Here is a 14062-nt window from a genome sequence, read left to right on the forward strand (position 1 = left end):
GTGCTATTGCTGGGTCATAGGGTAGGTCTATTTTTAATTTTCTGAGGAACCTCCACACTGCTTTCCAGAGCGGCTGCACCAATTTGCATTCCCACCAACAGTGCAAGAGGGTTCCCGTTTCTCCACATCCTCTCCAGCATCTATAGTCTCCTGATTTGTTCATTTTGGCCACTCTGACTGGCGTGAGGTGATACCTGAGTGTGGTTTTGATTTGTATTTCCCTGATAAGGAGCGACGCTGAACATCTTTTCATGTGCCTGTTGGCCATCCGGATGTCTTCTTTAGAGAAGTGTCTATTCATGTTTTCTGCCCATTTCTTCACTGGGTTATTTGTTTTTCGGGTGTGGAGTTTGGTGAGCTCTTTATAGATTTTGGATACTAGCCCTTTGTCCGATATGTCATTTGCAAATATCTTTTCCCATTCCATTGGTTGCCTTTTAGTTTTGTTGGTTGTTTCCTTTGCTGTGCAGAAGCTTTTTATCTTCATAAGGTCCCAGTAATTCACTTTTGCTTTTAATTCCCTTGCCTTTGGGGATGTGTCGAGTAAGAGATTGCTACGGCTGAGGTCAGAGAGGTCTTTTCCTGCTTTCTCCTCTAAGGTTTTGATGGTTTCCTGTCTCACATTCAGGTCCTTTATCCATTTCGAGTTTATTTTTGTGAATGGTGTGAGAAAGTGGTCTAGTTTCAACCTTCTGCATGTTGCTGTCCAGTTCTCCCAGCACCATTTGTTAAAGAGGCTGTCTTTTTTCCATTGGATGTTCTTTCCTGCTTTGTCAAAGATGAGTTGGCCATACGTTTGTGGGTCTAGTTCTGGGGTTTCTATTCTATTCCATTGGTCTATGTGTCTGTTTTTGTGCCAATACCATGCTGTCTTGATGATGACAGCTTTGTAGTAGAGGCTAAAGTCTGGGATTGTGATGCCTCCTGCTTTGGTCTTCTTCTTCAAAATTCCTTTGGCTATTCGGGGCCTTTTGTGGTTCCATATGAATTTTAGGATTGCTTGTTCTAGTTTCGAGAAGAATGCTGGTGCAATTTTGATTGGGATTGCATTGAATGTGTAGATAGCTTTGGGTAGTATTGACATTTTGACAATATTTATTTTTCCAATCCATGAGCAGGGAATGTCTTTCCATTTCTTTAAATCTTCTTCAATTTCCTTCATATGCTTTCTATAGTTTTCAGCATACAGATCCTTTACATCTTTGGTTAGATTTATTCCTAGGTATTTTATGCTTCTTGGTGCAATTGTGAATGGGATCAGTTTCTTTATTTGTCTTTCTGTTGCTTCATTGTTAGTGTATAAGAATGCAACTGATTTCTGTACATTGATTTTGTATCCTGCAACTTTGCTGAATTCATGTATCAATTCTAGCAGACTTTTGGTGGAGTCTGTCGGGTTTTCCATGTATAATATCATGTCATCTGCAAAAAGCGAAAGCTTGATTTCACCTTTGCCAATTTTGATGCTTTTGATTTCCTTTTGTTGTCTGATTGCTGATGCTAGAACTTCCAGCACTATGTTAAACAACAGTGGTGAGAGTGGGCATCCCTGTCGTGTTCATGATCTCAGGGAAAAGCTCTCAGTTTTTCCCCGTTGAGGATGATGTTAGCTGTGGGGTTTTCATAAATGGCTTTTATGATCTTTAAGTATGTTCCTTCTATCCCGACTTTCTCAAGGGTTTTTATTAAGAAAGGGTGCTGGATTTTGTCAAAGGCCTTTTCTGCATCGATTGACAGGATCATATGGTTCTTCTCTTTTTTTTTGTTAATGTGATGTATCACGTTGATTGATTTGCGAATGTTGAACCAGCCCTGCATCCCAGGAATGAATCCCACTTGATCATGGTGAATAATTCTTTTTATATGCCATTGAATTCGATTTGCTAGTATCTTATTGAGAATTTTTGCATCCATATTCATCAGGGATATTGGCCGGTAGTTCTCTTTTTTTACTGGGTCTCTGTCTGGTTTAGGGATCAAAGTAATACTGGCTTCATAGAATGAGTCTGGAACTTTTCCTTCCCTTTCTATTTCTTGGAATAGCTTGAGAAGGATAGGTATTATCTCTGCTTTAAACGTCTGGTAGAACTCCCCTGGGAAGCCATCTGGTCCTGGACTCTTATTTGTTGGGAGATTTTTGATAACCGATTCAATTTCTTCGCTGGTTATGGGTCTGTTCAAGCTTTCTATTTCCTCCTGATTGAGTTTTGGAAGAGTGTGGGTGTTCAGGAATTTGTCCATTTCTTCCAGGTTGTCCAATTTGTTGGCATATAATTTTTCATAGTATTCCCTGATAATTGTTTGTATCTCTGAGGGATTGGTTGTAATAATTCCATTTTCATTCATGATTTTATCTATTTGGGTCATCTCCCTTTTCTTTTTGAGAAGCCTGGCTAGAGGTTTGTCAATTTTGTTTATTTTTTCAAAAAACCAACTCTTGGTTTCGTTGATCTGCTCTACAGTTTTTTTAGACTCTATATTGTTTATTTCTGCTCTGATCTTTATTATTTCTCTTCTTCTGCTGGGTTTGGGGTGTCTTTGCTGCTCTGCTTCTATTTCCTTTAGGTGTGCTGTTAGATTTTGTATTTGGGATTTTTCTTGTTTCTTGAGATAGGCCTGGATTGCAATGTATTTTCCTCTCAGGACTGCCTTCGCTGCGTCCCAAAGCGTTTTGATTGTTGTATTTTCATTTTCGTTTGTTTCCATATATTTTTTAATTTCTTCTCTAATTGCCTGGTTGACCCACTCATTCGTTAGTAGGGTGTTCTTTAACCTCCATGCTTTTGGAGGTTTTCCAGACTTTTTTCTGTGGTTGATTTCAAGCTTCATAGCATTGTGATCTGAAAGTGTGCATGGTATAATTTCAATTCTGGTAAACTTATGAAGGGCTGTTTTGTGACCCAGTATATGATCTATCTTGGAGAATGTTCCATGTGCACTCGAGAAGAAAGTATATTCTGTTGCTTTGGGATGCAGAGTTCTAAATATATCTGTCAAGTCCATCTGATCCAATGTCTCATTCAGGGCCCTTGTTTCTTTATTGACCATGTGTCTAGATGATCTGTCCATTTCTGTAAGTGGGGTGTTAAAGTCCCCTGCAATTACCACATTCTTATCAATAAGGTTGCTTATGTTTATGAGTAGTTGTTTTATATATTTGGGGGCTCCCGTATTCGGCGCATAGACATTTAAAATTGTTAGCTTTTCCTGATGAATAGACCCTGTAACTATTATATAATGTCCTTCTTCATCTCTTGTTACAGCCTTTAATTTAAAGTCTAGTTTGTCTGATATAAGTATGGCTACTCCAGCTTTCTTTTGGCTTCCAGTAGCATGATAAATAGTTCTCCATCCCCTCACTCTCAATCTAAAGGTGTCCTCAGGTCTAAAATGAGTCTCTTGTAGACAGCAAATAGATGGGTCTTGTTTTTTTATCCATTCTGATACCCTGTGTCTTTTGGTTGGCGCATTTAATCCATTTACATTCAGTGTTATTATAGAAAGATACGGGTTTAGAGTCATTGTGATGTCTGTATGTTTTATGCTTGTAGTGTTGTCTCTGGTACTTTGTCTCACAGGGTCCCCCTTAGGATCTCTTGTAGGGCTGGTTTAGTGGTGACAAATTCCTTCAGTTTTTGTTTGTTTGGGAAGACCTTTATCTCTCCTTCTATTCTGAATGACAGACTTGCTGGATAAAGGATTCTCGGCTGCATATTTTTTCTGTCTAGCACACTGAAAATCTCATGCCAATTCTTTCTGGCCTGCCAAGTTTCAAAAGAGAGATCAGTCACGAGTCTTATAGGTCTCCCTTTATATGTGAGGGCACGTTTACCCCTTGCTGCTTTCAGAATTTTCTCTTTATCCTTGTATTTTGCCAGTTTCACTATGATATGTCGTGCAGAAGATCGATTCAAGTTACGTCTGAAGGGAGTTCTCTGTGCCTCTTGGATTTCAATGCCTTTTTCCTTCCCCAGTTCAGGGAAGTTCTCAGCTATTATTTCTTCAAGTACCCCTTCAGCACCTTTCCCTCTCTCTTCCTCCTCTGGGATACCAATTATGCGTATATTATTTCTTTTTAGTGTATCACTTAGTTCTCTAATTTTCCCCTCATACTCCTGGATTTTTTTATCTCTCTTTTTCTCAGCTTCCTCTTTTTCCATAACTTTATCTTCTAGTTCACCTATTCTCTCCTCTGCCTCTTCAATCCGAGCCGTGGTGGTTTCCATTTTGTTTTGCATTTCATTTAAAGCGTTTTTCAGCTCCTCCTGACTGTTCCTTAGTCCCTTGATCTCTGTAGCAAGAGATTCTCTGCTGTCCTCTATACTGTTTTCAAGCCCAGCGATTAATTTTATGACTATTATTCTAAATTCACTTTCTGTTATATTATTTAAATCCTTTTTGATCAGCTCATTAGCTGTTGTTATTTCCTGGAGATTCTTCTGAGGGGAATTCTTCCGCTTGGTCATTTTGGATAGTCCCTGGTGTGGTGAGGACCTGCAGGGCACTTCCCCTGTGCTGTGGTGTATAACTGGAGTTGGTGGGCGGAGTCGCAGACCTGGTGTCTGCCCCCGGCCCACCGCTGGGGCCACAGTCAGACTGGCGTGTGCCTTCTCTTCCCCTCTCCTAGGGGCGGGATTCACTGTGGGGTGGCGTGGCCCGTCTGGGCTACTTGCACACTGCCAGGCTTGTGATGCTGGGGATCTGGCGTATTAGCTGGGGTGGGTAGGCAAGGTGCACAGGGGCAGGAGGGGCAGGCTTAGCTCGCTTCTCCTTAGGTGATCCACTTCAGGAGGGGCCCTGTGGCAGCGGGAGGGAGTCAGATCCGCTGCCGGAGGTTTGGCTCCTCCGCAGAAGCACAGAGTTGGGTGTTTGCAGGAGCAAGGAAGTTCCCTGGCAGGAACTGGTTCTCTTTGGGATTTTGGCTGGGGGATGGGCGGGGGAGATGGCGCTGGCGAGCGCCTTTGTTCCCCACCAAACTGAGCTCTGCCGTCCGGGGGCTCAGCAGCTCTCCCTCCCTTTGTCTTCCAGCCTTCCCGCTTTCCGAGCAGAGCTGTTAACTTATAACCTTCCAGACGCTAAGTCGCGCTTGCTGTGGGAACACAGTCGGTCAGGCCCCTCCGCTTTTGCCCGCCAGACTCAGGAGCTCTGCTTGGCCGGCGAGCCGCCCCTCCGCCCCAGCTCCCTCCCGCCAGTCCGTGGAGCGTGCACCGCCTTGCTGCCCTTCCTACCCTCTTCCGTGGGCCTCTCTGCGCTTGGCTCCGGCGACTCCGTTCTGCTAATCCTCTGGCGGTTTTCTGGGTTATTTAGGCAGGTGTAGGTGGAATCTAAGTGATCAGCAGGACGCGCGGTGAGCCCAGCGTCCTCCTACGCCACCATCTTCCCAAGAGTCTATTTGTTTCTCTTTTAAAAAATTTATTTGTTTAAATTCAAGTAAGTTAACTACAGTGTACTATTGGTTTCAGGAGTAGATCCCAGTGATTCATCACTTACATATAACGCCCAGCGCTGTACCAACTAGTACCCTCCTTAATGTCCTTCATCCATTTAGCCTATCCACCTACACACTTCCCTTCCAGCAACCTCAGTTTGTTTTCTGTATTTAAGAGTCTCTTATAGTCTTCCTCCCTCTCTGTTTTTATTTTATTTTTCCTTCCCTTCTTCTATGTTCATCTATTCTGTTTCTTAATTTCCATATCTGAGTGAAATCATATGATACTTGTCTTTCTGTGACTGACTTATTTCGCTTAGCATAATACACTCTAGTTCCATCCACATTGTTGCACATGGCACCAGAAATTCTTTTGGGTCACTGAGTAATATTCCATTGCATATATATGTATATATACCACATCTTCTTTAGCTATTCATCAGTCGATGGACATTTGGGCTCTTTCCATACTTTGGCTATTGTTGAAAGTGTTGCTGTAAACACTGGGGTGCATGTGTCCCTTCGAAACAGCATTTTTGTGTCCTTTGGATAAGCATCTAAGTAGTGCAATTGCTGTGTTATGGGGTAGTTCTAGTTTTAATTTTTTGAGGAACCTCCATAGTGTTTTCCAGAGTGACTGCACCAGTTTGCATTCCCACCAACAGTGCCAAAGGGTTCCCCTTACTCTGCATCCTTACCAACATCTGTTGTTTCCTGTTGTTAATACTAACCATTCTGACAGGTGTGAAGTGGTATATCACTGTGGTTTTGGTTTGTGTTTCCTTGATGAGGAGTCATGTTGAGCATCTTTTCCTGTGTGTGTTAGCCATCTGGATGTCTTCTTTGGATAAGTGTCTGTTCATGTCTTCTGCCCATTTCTTCAATGGGTTGTGTTTTAGTTGTTGAGTTTGTTTCGAAACTTGTTCTACATTGGTTATTATCTAGACTTTTATATTTATTTATTTATTTATTTATTTATTTATTTATTTATTTATGTTTATTTTTGAGAGAGAGAGAGAGACAGAGCATGAGCAGTGGAGGGGCAGAGGGAGAGGGTGACACAGAATCCGAAGCAGGCTTCAGGCTCTGAATGGTCAGCACAGAGTCCAGTGTGGGGCTCACCTCAGCAAGTGCACTCCTTAATCCCCATCACCTATTTTTCTCATCCCCCACCAGTCTTCCCCCTGGTAACCGTCAATTTGTTCTCTATAGTTAAGGGTCGGTTTCTTGGTTTGCCTCTCTCTCTCCTTTTATTCCCTTTTCCTCGTGTATTTCTTTTTTAAAAAATTTTTAATGTTTATTTAGTTTTGAGAGAGAGAGAGAGAGACAGACAGACAGACAGATTGTGAGCTGGGAAGGGGCAGAGAGAGGGAGACACAGGATCTGAAGCAAATTCCAGGCTCTGAGCTGTCAGCACAGAGCCTGATGCGGGGCTTGAACTCACAAGCTGTGAGATCATGACCTGAGCCAAAGTTGGATGCTCAACTGACTGAGCCACCCAGGCGCCCATTTGTTTTATTTCCTAAATTCCATATATGAGTGAAATCATATGGTATTTGTCTTCTCTGCCTGACTTATTTTGCTTAGCATAATACTTTCTAGCTTCTTCCATGTCCTTGCAAATGGCACGATTTTATTCTTTTTCATGGCCAGGTAATATTCCATTATATATATATATATGTATATATATATATGTATATATATATGTATATATATATACACACACACATACATATTATATATATACATATATACATACCACGTCTTCTTTTTTTAACTTTTTAAAAAATTTTATTTATTTATTTTGAGAGAGAGAGAGAGAGCCAGCAGGGGAGGGCAGAGAGAGAGACAGAGGGTCCGAAGCAGGCTCTACACTGACTGATACGGGACTTGGACTCACGAACCATGAGATCATGACCTGAGCCAAAGTTGGATACTCAACCGACTGAGCCACCCAGGCACCCCATATATCATGTCTTCTTTATACACTCATTATTCGATGGGCACTTGGGCTGTTTCCATAATTTAGCTATTATTGATAATGCTGTTATAAACATGGGGGTGCCTGTATCCCTTTGAATTAGTATTTTTGTATTCTTTGGGTAAATACCTAGCAGTGTAATTACTGGATCATAGGGTAGTTCTATTTTAACTTTTTGAGGAAAGGGGGTCTGTTTTAAAGCTAATAAGTTTAGGGGCACCTGGGTGGCTCAGTTGGTAAAGTGTCCAACGCTTGATTTAGGCTCAGGTCATGATCTCATGGTTCGTAAGGAGATTGAGTCCTGCATTGGGCTCTGCTCTGGTAGCACAGAGCCTGCTTGGGATTCTTTCTCTCCTTCTCTCTACTCCTTCCCCACTCTCTCTCCCTCTCTCTCAAACTTAAAAAAATTAAAACGAATAAGTTTAGAGATGTGAGACGTTTTTATGGAAAGGAAGAAACAAAAAGAGCTATAGTGTCACACACTGTAATTAATTTTAAAGCAGAATGAATTTCATTTGGGTGTAATTTATTTTTATTGTGTAAAGATCTGAAGGAAATCCTCAGTCTGTTTTAAAATGTGGACCATGAGCTTTCATTTTAGTTATGGAAAGGTACAATTTTCACTCATTACTGTGTAAAATGGATTGAAGTTTGAATTCTTTAAAGCACTAACCAAGTTTTATTTTTCTTTCCCCATGTGCATTACCTTTGAAACTTCAAGGGCTTGTTAAAGCCATATAAATTAGTGGCAGTAATTTACATTAGCCTATCTCTAAGTTTCTGGTGAATTAGTGGAGATTGGTGCCTGGTCTTTTGTTAGGTGTTGGCCGGACTGTGATAGGGTCATTAAAAGGGATGGTAAAAGCCTAATGAGGAAGAGCATACTCTTTTAAAAAATGCTTAAAATTTAGTATTTTTATTTAATTGGTTTAAGTAAACATATCTAAAAAAAAAAAATACCTCACTGTAATGTCCTATGAGAAACAGTATGTAATAATACTGAGTTATAAAAATGGGACCAGCTCCGCTATTTCTCAAGGGATTGATTACAAAGAATTATGATTCACTAGACAGACAATACATCTACTACTAAGGAGACTGACTGGACTAATTTTCAAACAAGGAGGCCTGTTAAATTACTGAGTATCTTGCTTCCAACTGTAAAATGAGGGTGTTTTGCCTCTGTTTTGCTAGCATGGGGATTAGCCCAGTGCATTTTAGGTCTCTGCATTAATAAAATAGTTACCAAGTACTTGTACAGTGTCAAAACTTGGCACTAGTTTTTTGGTAGATGTCAGATATAAAGAAAATGTTATTTTTCCTTTTCAAAACTTGTTTACTAATTTTTAAAATACATTTTGCATACATTGCTTTGTTTCTTCTTAATAATTTGATGAGGGATGTTATTAGGTGTAAAAGATGCCCCCAGTTCTGCAGTTGGTAGACTTTGAGAGAGAGGATTTAAATAGGTGCTAGCTATGTCAGCTCTTGTAAAGACCAAGAGCACAACATCCAGTTATAACTCAATGACGTTTCTGTGTCAGAATACCGTAATTTGATTTCTCTGTATTTTTATTTAAAAAATTTTTTTAATGTTTTTATTTATTTTTGAGAGAGAGAAACAGAGCACGAGTGGGGGAGGGGCAGAGAGAGAGGGAGACACAGAATCCGAAGCAGGCTTCAGGCTCTGAGCTGTCAGCACAGAGCCCGTTGAGGGGCTTGAACTCGTGAACCGTGAGATCATGACCTGAGCTGAAGTTGGATGCTTAACCAACTGAGCCACCCAGGTGCCCCTGTATTTTTTTTTTTTAATAACCTCATTTGAATCAGGGGCAGACCTGAAAATGTTAGAATCTTTAATAATTCTTTCAGTATTTTCTCAGTCTTATAGCTTCTAGGTGGTGATTCTTATTTTTTTAATAGTTGGGTTTTTGAATAGAATGATATTTTCCCCTTATAATTCTTACATTTCAGAAATTTTTGTTGGTCATTGTGAATCCAGCTTAGAGTGGGGCATAAGCCACTGAAACTCAGGAGAAAGATTGGGGGCTCATAATATTGTTTGGAAAGTAGCCCCATTGGGATAACATTGAAGGTGTTGAAGATAATGGCAGGAGATGGGGGGTAGGGAGAGAAACATGTGGTTGGATATTGACAATTTTGAAGACAGAATATAGAGTGATAGCAATGAAGATGTGGAAAGCCCTAAATGAGAGAGTGCCAGGTTAATGATTTAGGACTAATTTTGGAGAACAAGGGCTTTATGGTGAATTATTTCAGAAAACATTACAGACACAGGGTAAGAAGACAAACGGAGCAGGAGAGGGCCCAGGAAGCTGACTGGATGGGGTGATTGGAGTGGAGGGAGTGGGGATCTGACAGGAAATGTCTGCCCCAGTGGAGGTCAAGTGAATGACAAATATTGCTCAAGCACCTGCAGAGCATTGTGTGGAGAGCTTTTTTTGAGGGGGATGGAATCTCAGAAGAGGCATTAGTCTATGAACTTGGGCTGGTGTTCAGACTTTCTGCTAAGACTCATTAGCTGTAAGCTTTGAATAGTTGGGCAAATTCTGACCTGTTATTGTTTGTATCTAGGGTCTTTCTGAAGACTGCTTTTATAGTAAATGAGTTCTGTTACCACTCTCACAAGTAAAACAGGCTTGCATTTTAAGCCTTACTAGTGTTTGTGTCGGATGGCTGTACCCGTGGGTGGGAATAATGGGAGCTTTATATGTTTGCCTGTCCTGAATTTTAGCTCCTTGGATATTTGTTGAGGAGGCTGAGAGAAGGGAATGATACATTGTATTTTAAGATGATCAGAACTGGAAGCATAGAGTTTAGAAATGATGGCTCAGGAGTCAGATTTAGGTTTATCTTTGCCACCTCCTACTAGCTAGGAGTATTAGTTTTTCCATTTGCTCATTTGGGTATAATGTTACCTATTTTACAGGATTGTTTTGAATAGGTATAGTGTGTATGTATGTGCAGTATAATGGGGTAGAGTATGGCACAACAACTTATGTAAATGACAGACTAGATGTTCTCCTTGTCTAAATCTGGACTCTTAAGTGTTTCAGCAGAGCCTGTCTTTGGTGGTGGTTAGTTCAGTCAATAGTAGAGAACACAAATTGGAGAAGGAATTTTGAAGCAGTAAGATTTATTTTTAGTCTCCATTATACCAGTTACTCTTAATATTTTAATACGCTCTTTAATTGAAATGATATGACTTTTTATTTTAGCAAAATAAATTAGGTTTCAGCATCGTGGTAACCTTGGCCTTACCTAGAAGAAAGTGCTACAAACATGTTATTTGCCCACTAATGGAAAGAACCAGTAGTGAATTTCACAGAACTTTTTTTTTTTTTAATCACTTATCTCCTTGTTGTTTTGGAGGCTTGCCAGTAAGATATACTACAGAATAGTGGAGGTGTTCATTTCGTAGGTTCTAAGAAATAATAAGTGTTATTCCCAAAGGCTTTGTGTCCTTTAGACCATTCAGTACTCTGAGTAGCTCTGGGAAGTGCTGCAGCTCTCATGTTTTCTTGAAGAAATACGGAAGCTCAGGAAATCTCAGTGATTTTTACCTTGGTCAGTGGCAGAGCTGGGGCCATAATCTGGGTCTTCTCTCAGCACGCTTTCTCTACCTTTTTCCTCTCAGACCTGCATGTCGAGGGATATCAAGGGATTCAGCCTTAGTTATTTCTGAAAGATAATGTCAGAAATAAAGATAAGAATTCCCCAAATGTAGGAATTTCAGAGAAATAGTTTGTTTGTAAATTCGCAAGCTCATTCAGTTTAAAATGATTTCTATAATATGTTGCTCATTTATTACTTCAGATTCATTGCCTCAGTAATGACTTTCAAATAGGAATCTATTATTAGAGTGATTGGGCTGAGGTCTGATTGGACTAGAGTTAAGAGGCTGCATCACTATAAATAGAGTGAGATAAAACATTTTATAGAATTTGATTTAATTTTTATGAAGTCTCATAAATTGGAACCTAGGATTTTCTCTAAAAGGATACTAGTTTTGACCAGTTTCCAAATAGCAGACTTCCCACTGTGGAGTTTTAAGCTGTAGATAGAGTGGCTGCTTAGGGAAATTTGGGAATTAAATTATTTCCCTTGGGACTTTTAATTATGTTACCTGAGGCAGAGCTTCATTAACTGCTGCATCAATAATTTTGCTAACCCAAAGCTTGAGGAAGTAAGATTAGTACACTGATTAGAGAATCATCTAGAGACCAAATTAAAACAGAACAACCCTGAAAGTTTTTAGTGGATAAGGGAGATCTGTGTGGTCATTGGCATAGTTATTGGAGAAGGCCTTACTGTTATACAGAAATGCATTTAATGCCCCTCTTTAATAGCATCATAAGGAGATTGAAATGGATTTACAGGCATTGCAGTTTCCTCATGATATCATAGGAATGATCCCAATATCTGATGTTTATGTGTGGTTATGAGAAAGGCATATAGTAAAAATACATAGTTTGTAAAGATTTTAAGCAGTTGTGAGTTATAATTGAATAATTGGTAAGTTCTAATAAAACTAGAATCTTTTCCTATCACCAAAACTCTGGTATCAGTGATTCTATCCTTTTCTCTGTATCATCACCATTATTGCTATAAAACTACATTATTCCAGCAGTTTTACTAAAGTCTGGATAAGGAATTTTTTTTATTATTCTGTATTTAAAATTTCCCATCGACATAAGAAGTTAATATTTATGCAGCCACTCTGGAAAATAGTGTGCAGGTTCCTCGAAAAATTAAAAATAGATCTACCCTATGACCCAGCAATAGCACTGCTAGGAATTTACCCATGGGATACAGGAGTGTTGATGCATAGGGGCGCTTGTACCCCAAGGTTTATAGCAGCACTGTCAACAATAGCCAAATTATGCAAAGAGCCTAAATGTCCATCAGCTGATGAATGGATAAAGAAATTGTGGTTTATATACACAATGGAGTACTACCTGGCCATGAGAAAGAATGAAATATGGCCTTTTGTAACAACGTGGATGGAACTGGAGAGTGTTATGCTAAGCGAAATAAATCATACAGAGAAAGACAGATATCATATGTTTTCACTCTTATGTGGATCCTGAGAAACTTAACAGAAGACCATGGGGGAGGGGAAGGGGAAAAAAAAGTTAGAGAGGGAGGGAGCCAAACCATAAGAGACTCTTAAAACCTGAGAATAAACTGAGGGTTGATGGGGGGTGGGAGGGAAGGGAGGGTGGGTGATGGGCATTGAGGAGGGCAGCTGTTGGGATGAGCACTGGGTGTTGTATGGAAACCAATTTGACAATAAATTTTATATAGAAAGAATAATATTTAATTGAAGGAGCAGTAAAAGCACAATGATCTGTGGTTTAGTAGTGCTAAGAATTTTTCCCATAATTATAGTGGAATTTTTAGGAAATAATGTATCACATTCTAAAGTTGAAATGCATAGGGATGAGAGTGGGAAGGCAGAAGATATATTTTACTATTAGTATCTTGAGATGATGTCTGATGTTGAATATGACTTCTAAGCTAATGTACAAATAAATAATTTAAAAAGAAAAAACTACCCCCACCCTCAAAGAAAAGGTGTGCCAAAAATGGAAAGCACACTTCAGATCATAGTCTTTGAAGCAATGATTTTTTGATAACAACAACTGAGGGGTGGAGCCTTAACTTATACTTCCATTTGGAGTCAGGAATTTTATTGGTATACTTTCATACTAATGTTCATATAGAACCATATTATGCTAGTAGTAATCTTGGATCTTTAATAATTGATATATACATACATATATTACCTGAATAATGATTGTTTTATTTTTCATTTCTCAGTGAATTTAAGTGTACAGTATGATAATTTTGGCACATGACAGTTTGATTAATAAATGCTATTTTTATTAGTTTATTAACATTTCATTTTTTTTCCTCTTTCTCCTGGTTCCAGGGTGTGGATGAATGGAACATAGCTCGCCTAAATACGGTCTTGGATGTGGTTGAGGAAGAGTGCGGTATTTCTATTGAGGGTGTAAACACCCCTTATCTCTATTTTGGCATGTGGAAAACCACATTCGCGTGGCACACCGAGGATATGGACCTCTACAGCATTAATTATCTCCACTTTGGAGAGCCCAAGTCTTGGCAAGTTTCATGTTTAATATTCATTTGCTTAGGAGTTTTGAAATTTGGGTAATATGAACCTACTGAAGAGGATTTTTTCGTTTTATCTGGTGAATTCAGATTTATATGAGGTGAAATGTTTTGAGTGTAATAATTGATTATTTTCCACTCTGCCCATGGTTTTACTCGAAACCATAAAGCTAGTGGTGACTTATGTATCTAAAGTGGCTTGCATACCATTTTGTGGGCCATGGGTTGATAGATACTGTAGTCTTGAAGAATTTGTTAGGCATTGTTACTTTTTTGAGCATTTGTTAGAAGGTATGCAGGAAATAGTTAAGAGTGAAAGTTGACCTCATGGATGTGGAGTATCCGGTAATCATAATGATCTTCTGGTCCAGCCTTTTCTAAATAAATGACTAGTTTAGGAGAGGAGGTATGAATTCAGGAAGCCTATCATTGCTCTTTGGGTGATGGGCATGGGGAAAAGAATGTCATTGTTAATACGTGCTCTTAACTAGCAG

General features: G+C 39.5%; 1 protein-coding gene and 1 long non-coding RNA gene across 22 annotated transcripts in view; one reads left to right on the forward strand and one right to left on the reverse strand.

Moving 5' to 3' along the window:
* The window catches only part of KDM4C (lysine demethylase 4C), a 428186-nt gene that overhangs the window by 75256 nt on the left and 338868 nt on the right, over window positions 1-14062 (forward strand). For 19 of the 20 annotated variants that reach the window (XR_006710195.1, XM_045468819.1, XM_045468822.1 and 16 more), the window contains one exon: window positions 13366-13559. The exons of the other annotated variant lie outside the window; for it this stretch is intronic. Coding sequence is in view for 18 of the 19 variants with exons in the window: in XM_045468819.1 (XP_045324775.1) it covers window positions 13366-13559 (194 nt within the window). In the remaining variant the exon portion in view is untranslated. Of the gene's footprint in view, window positions 1-13365; window positions 13560-14062 lie in introns of those variants that run through there. 20 annotated transcript variants of the gene reach the window in all.
* LOC123593224 overlaps window positions 1-14062 on the reverse strand; it is a 74677-nt gene that overhangs the window by 18048 nt on the left and 42567 nt on the right. For both annotated transcript variants that reach the window (XR_006710197.1, XR_006710196.1), the window contains exon 4: window positions 10994-11111. This is a non-coding gene — a long non-coding RNA (uncharacterized LOC123593224). The remainder of the gene's footprint in view (window positions 1-10993; window positions 11112-14062) is intronic.

This window comes from Leopardus geoffroyi, chromosome D4, assembly GCF_018350155.1.
Source record: "Leopardus geoffroyi isolate Oge1 chromosome D4, O.geoffroyi_Oge1_pat1.0, whole genome shotgun sequence".
NCBI lineage: Eukaryota > Metazoa > Chordata > Mammalia > Carnivora > Felidae > Leopardus > Leopardus geoffroyi.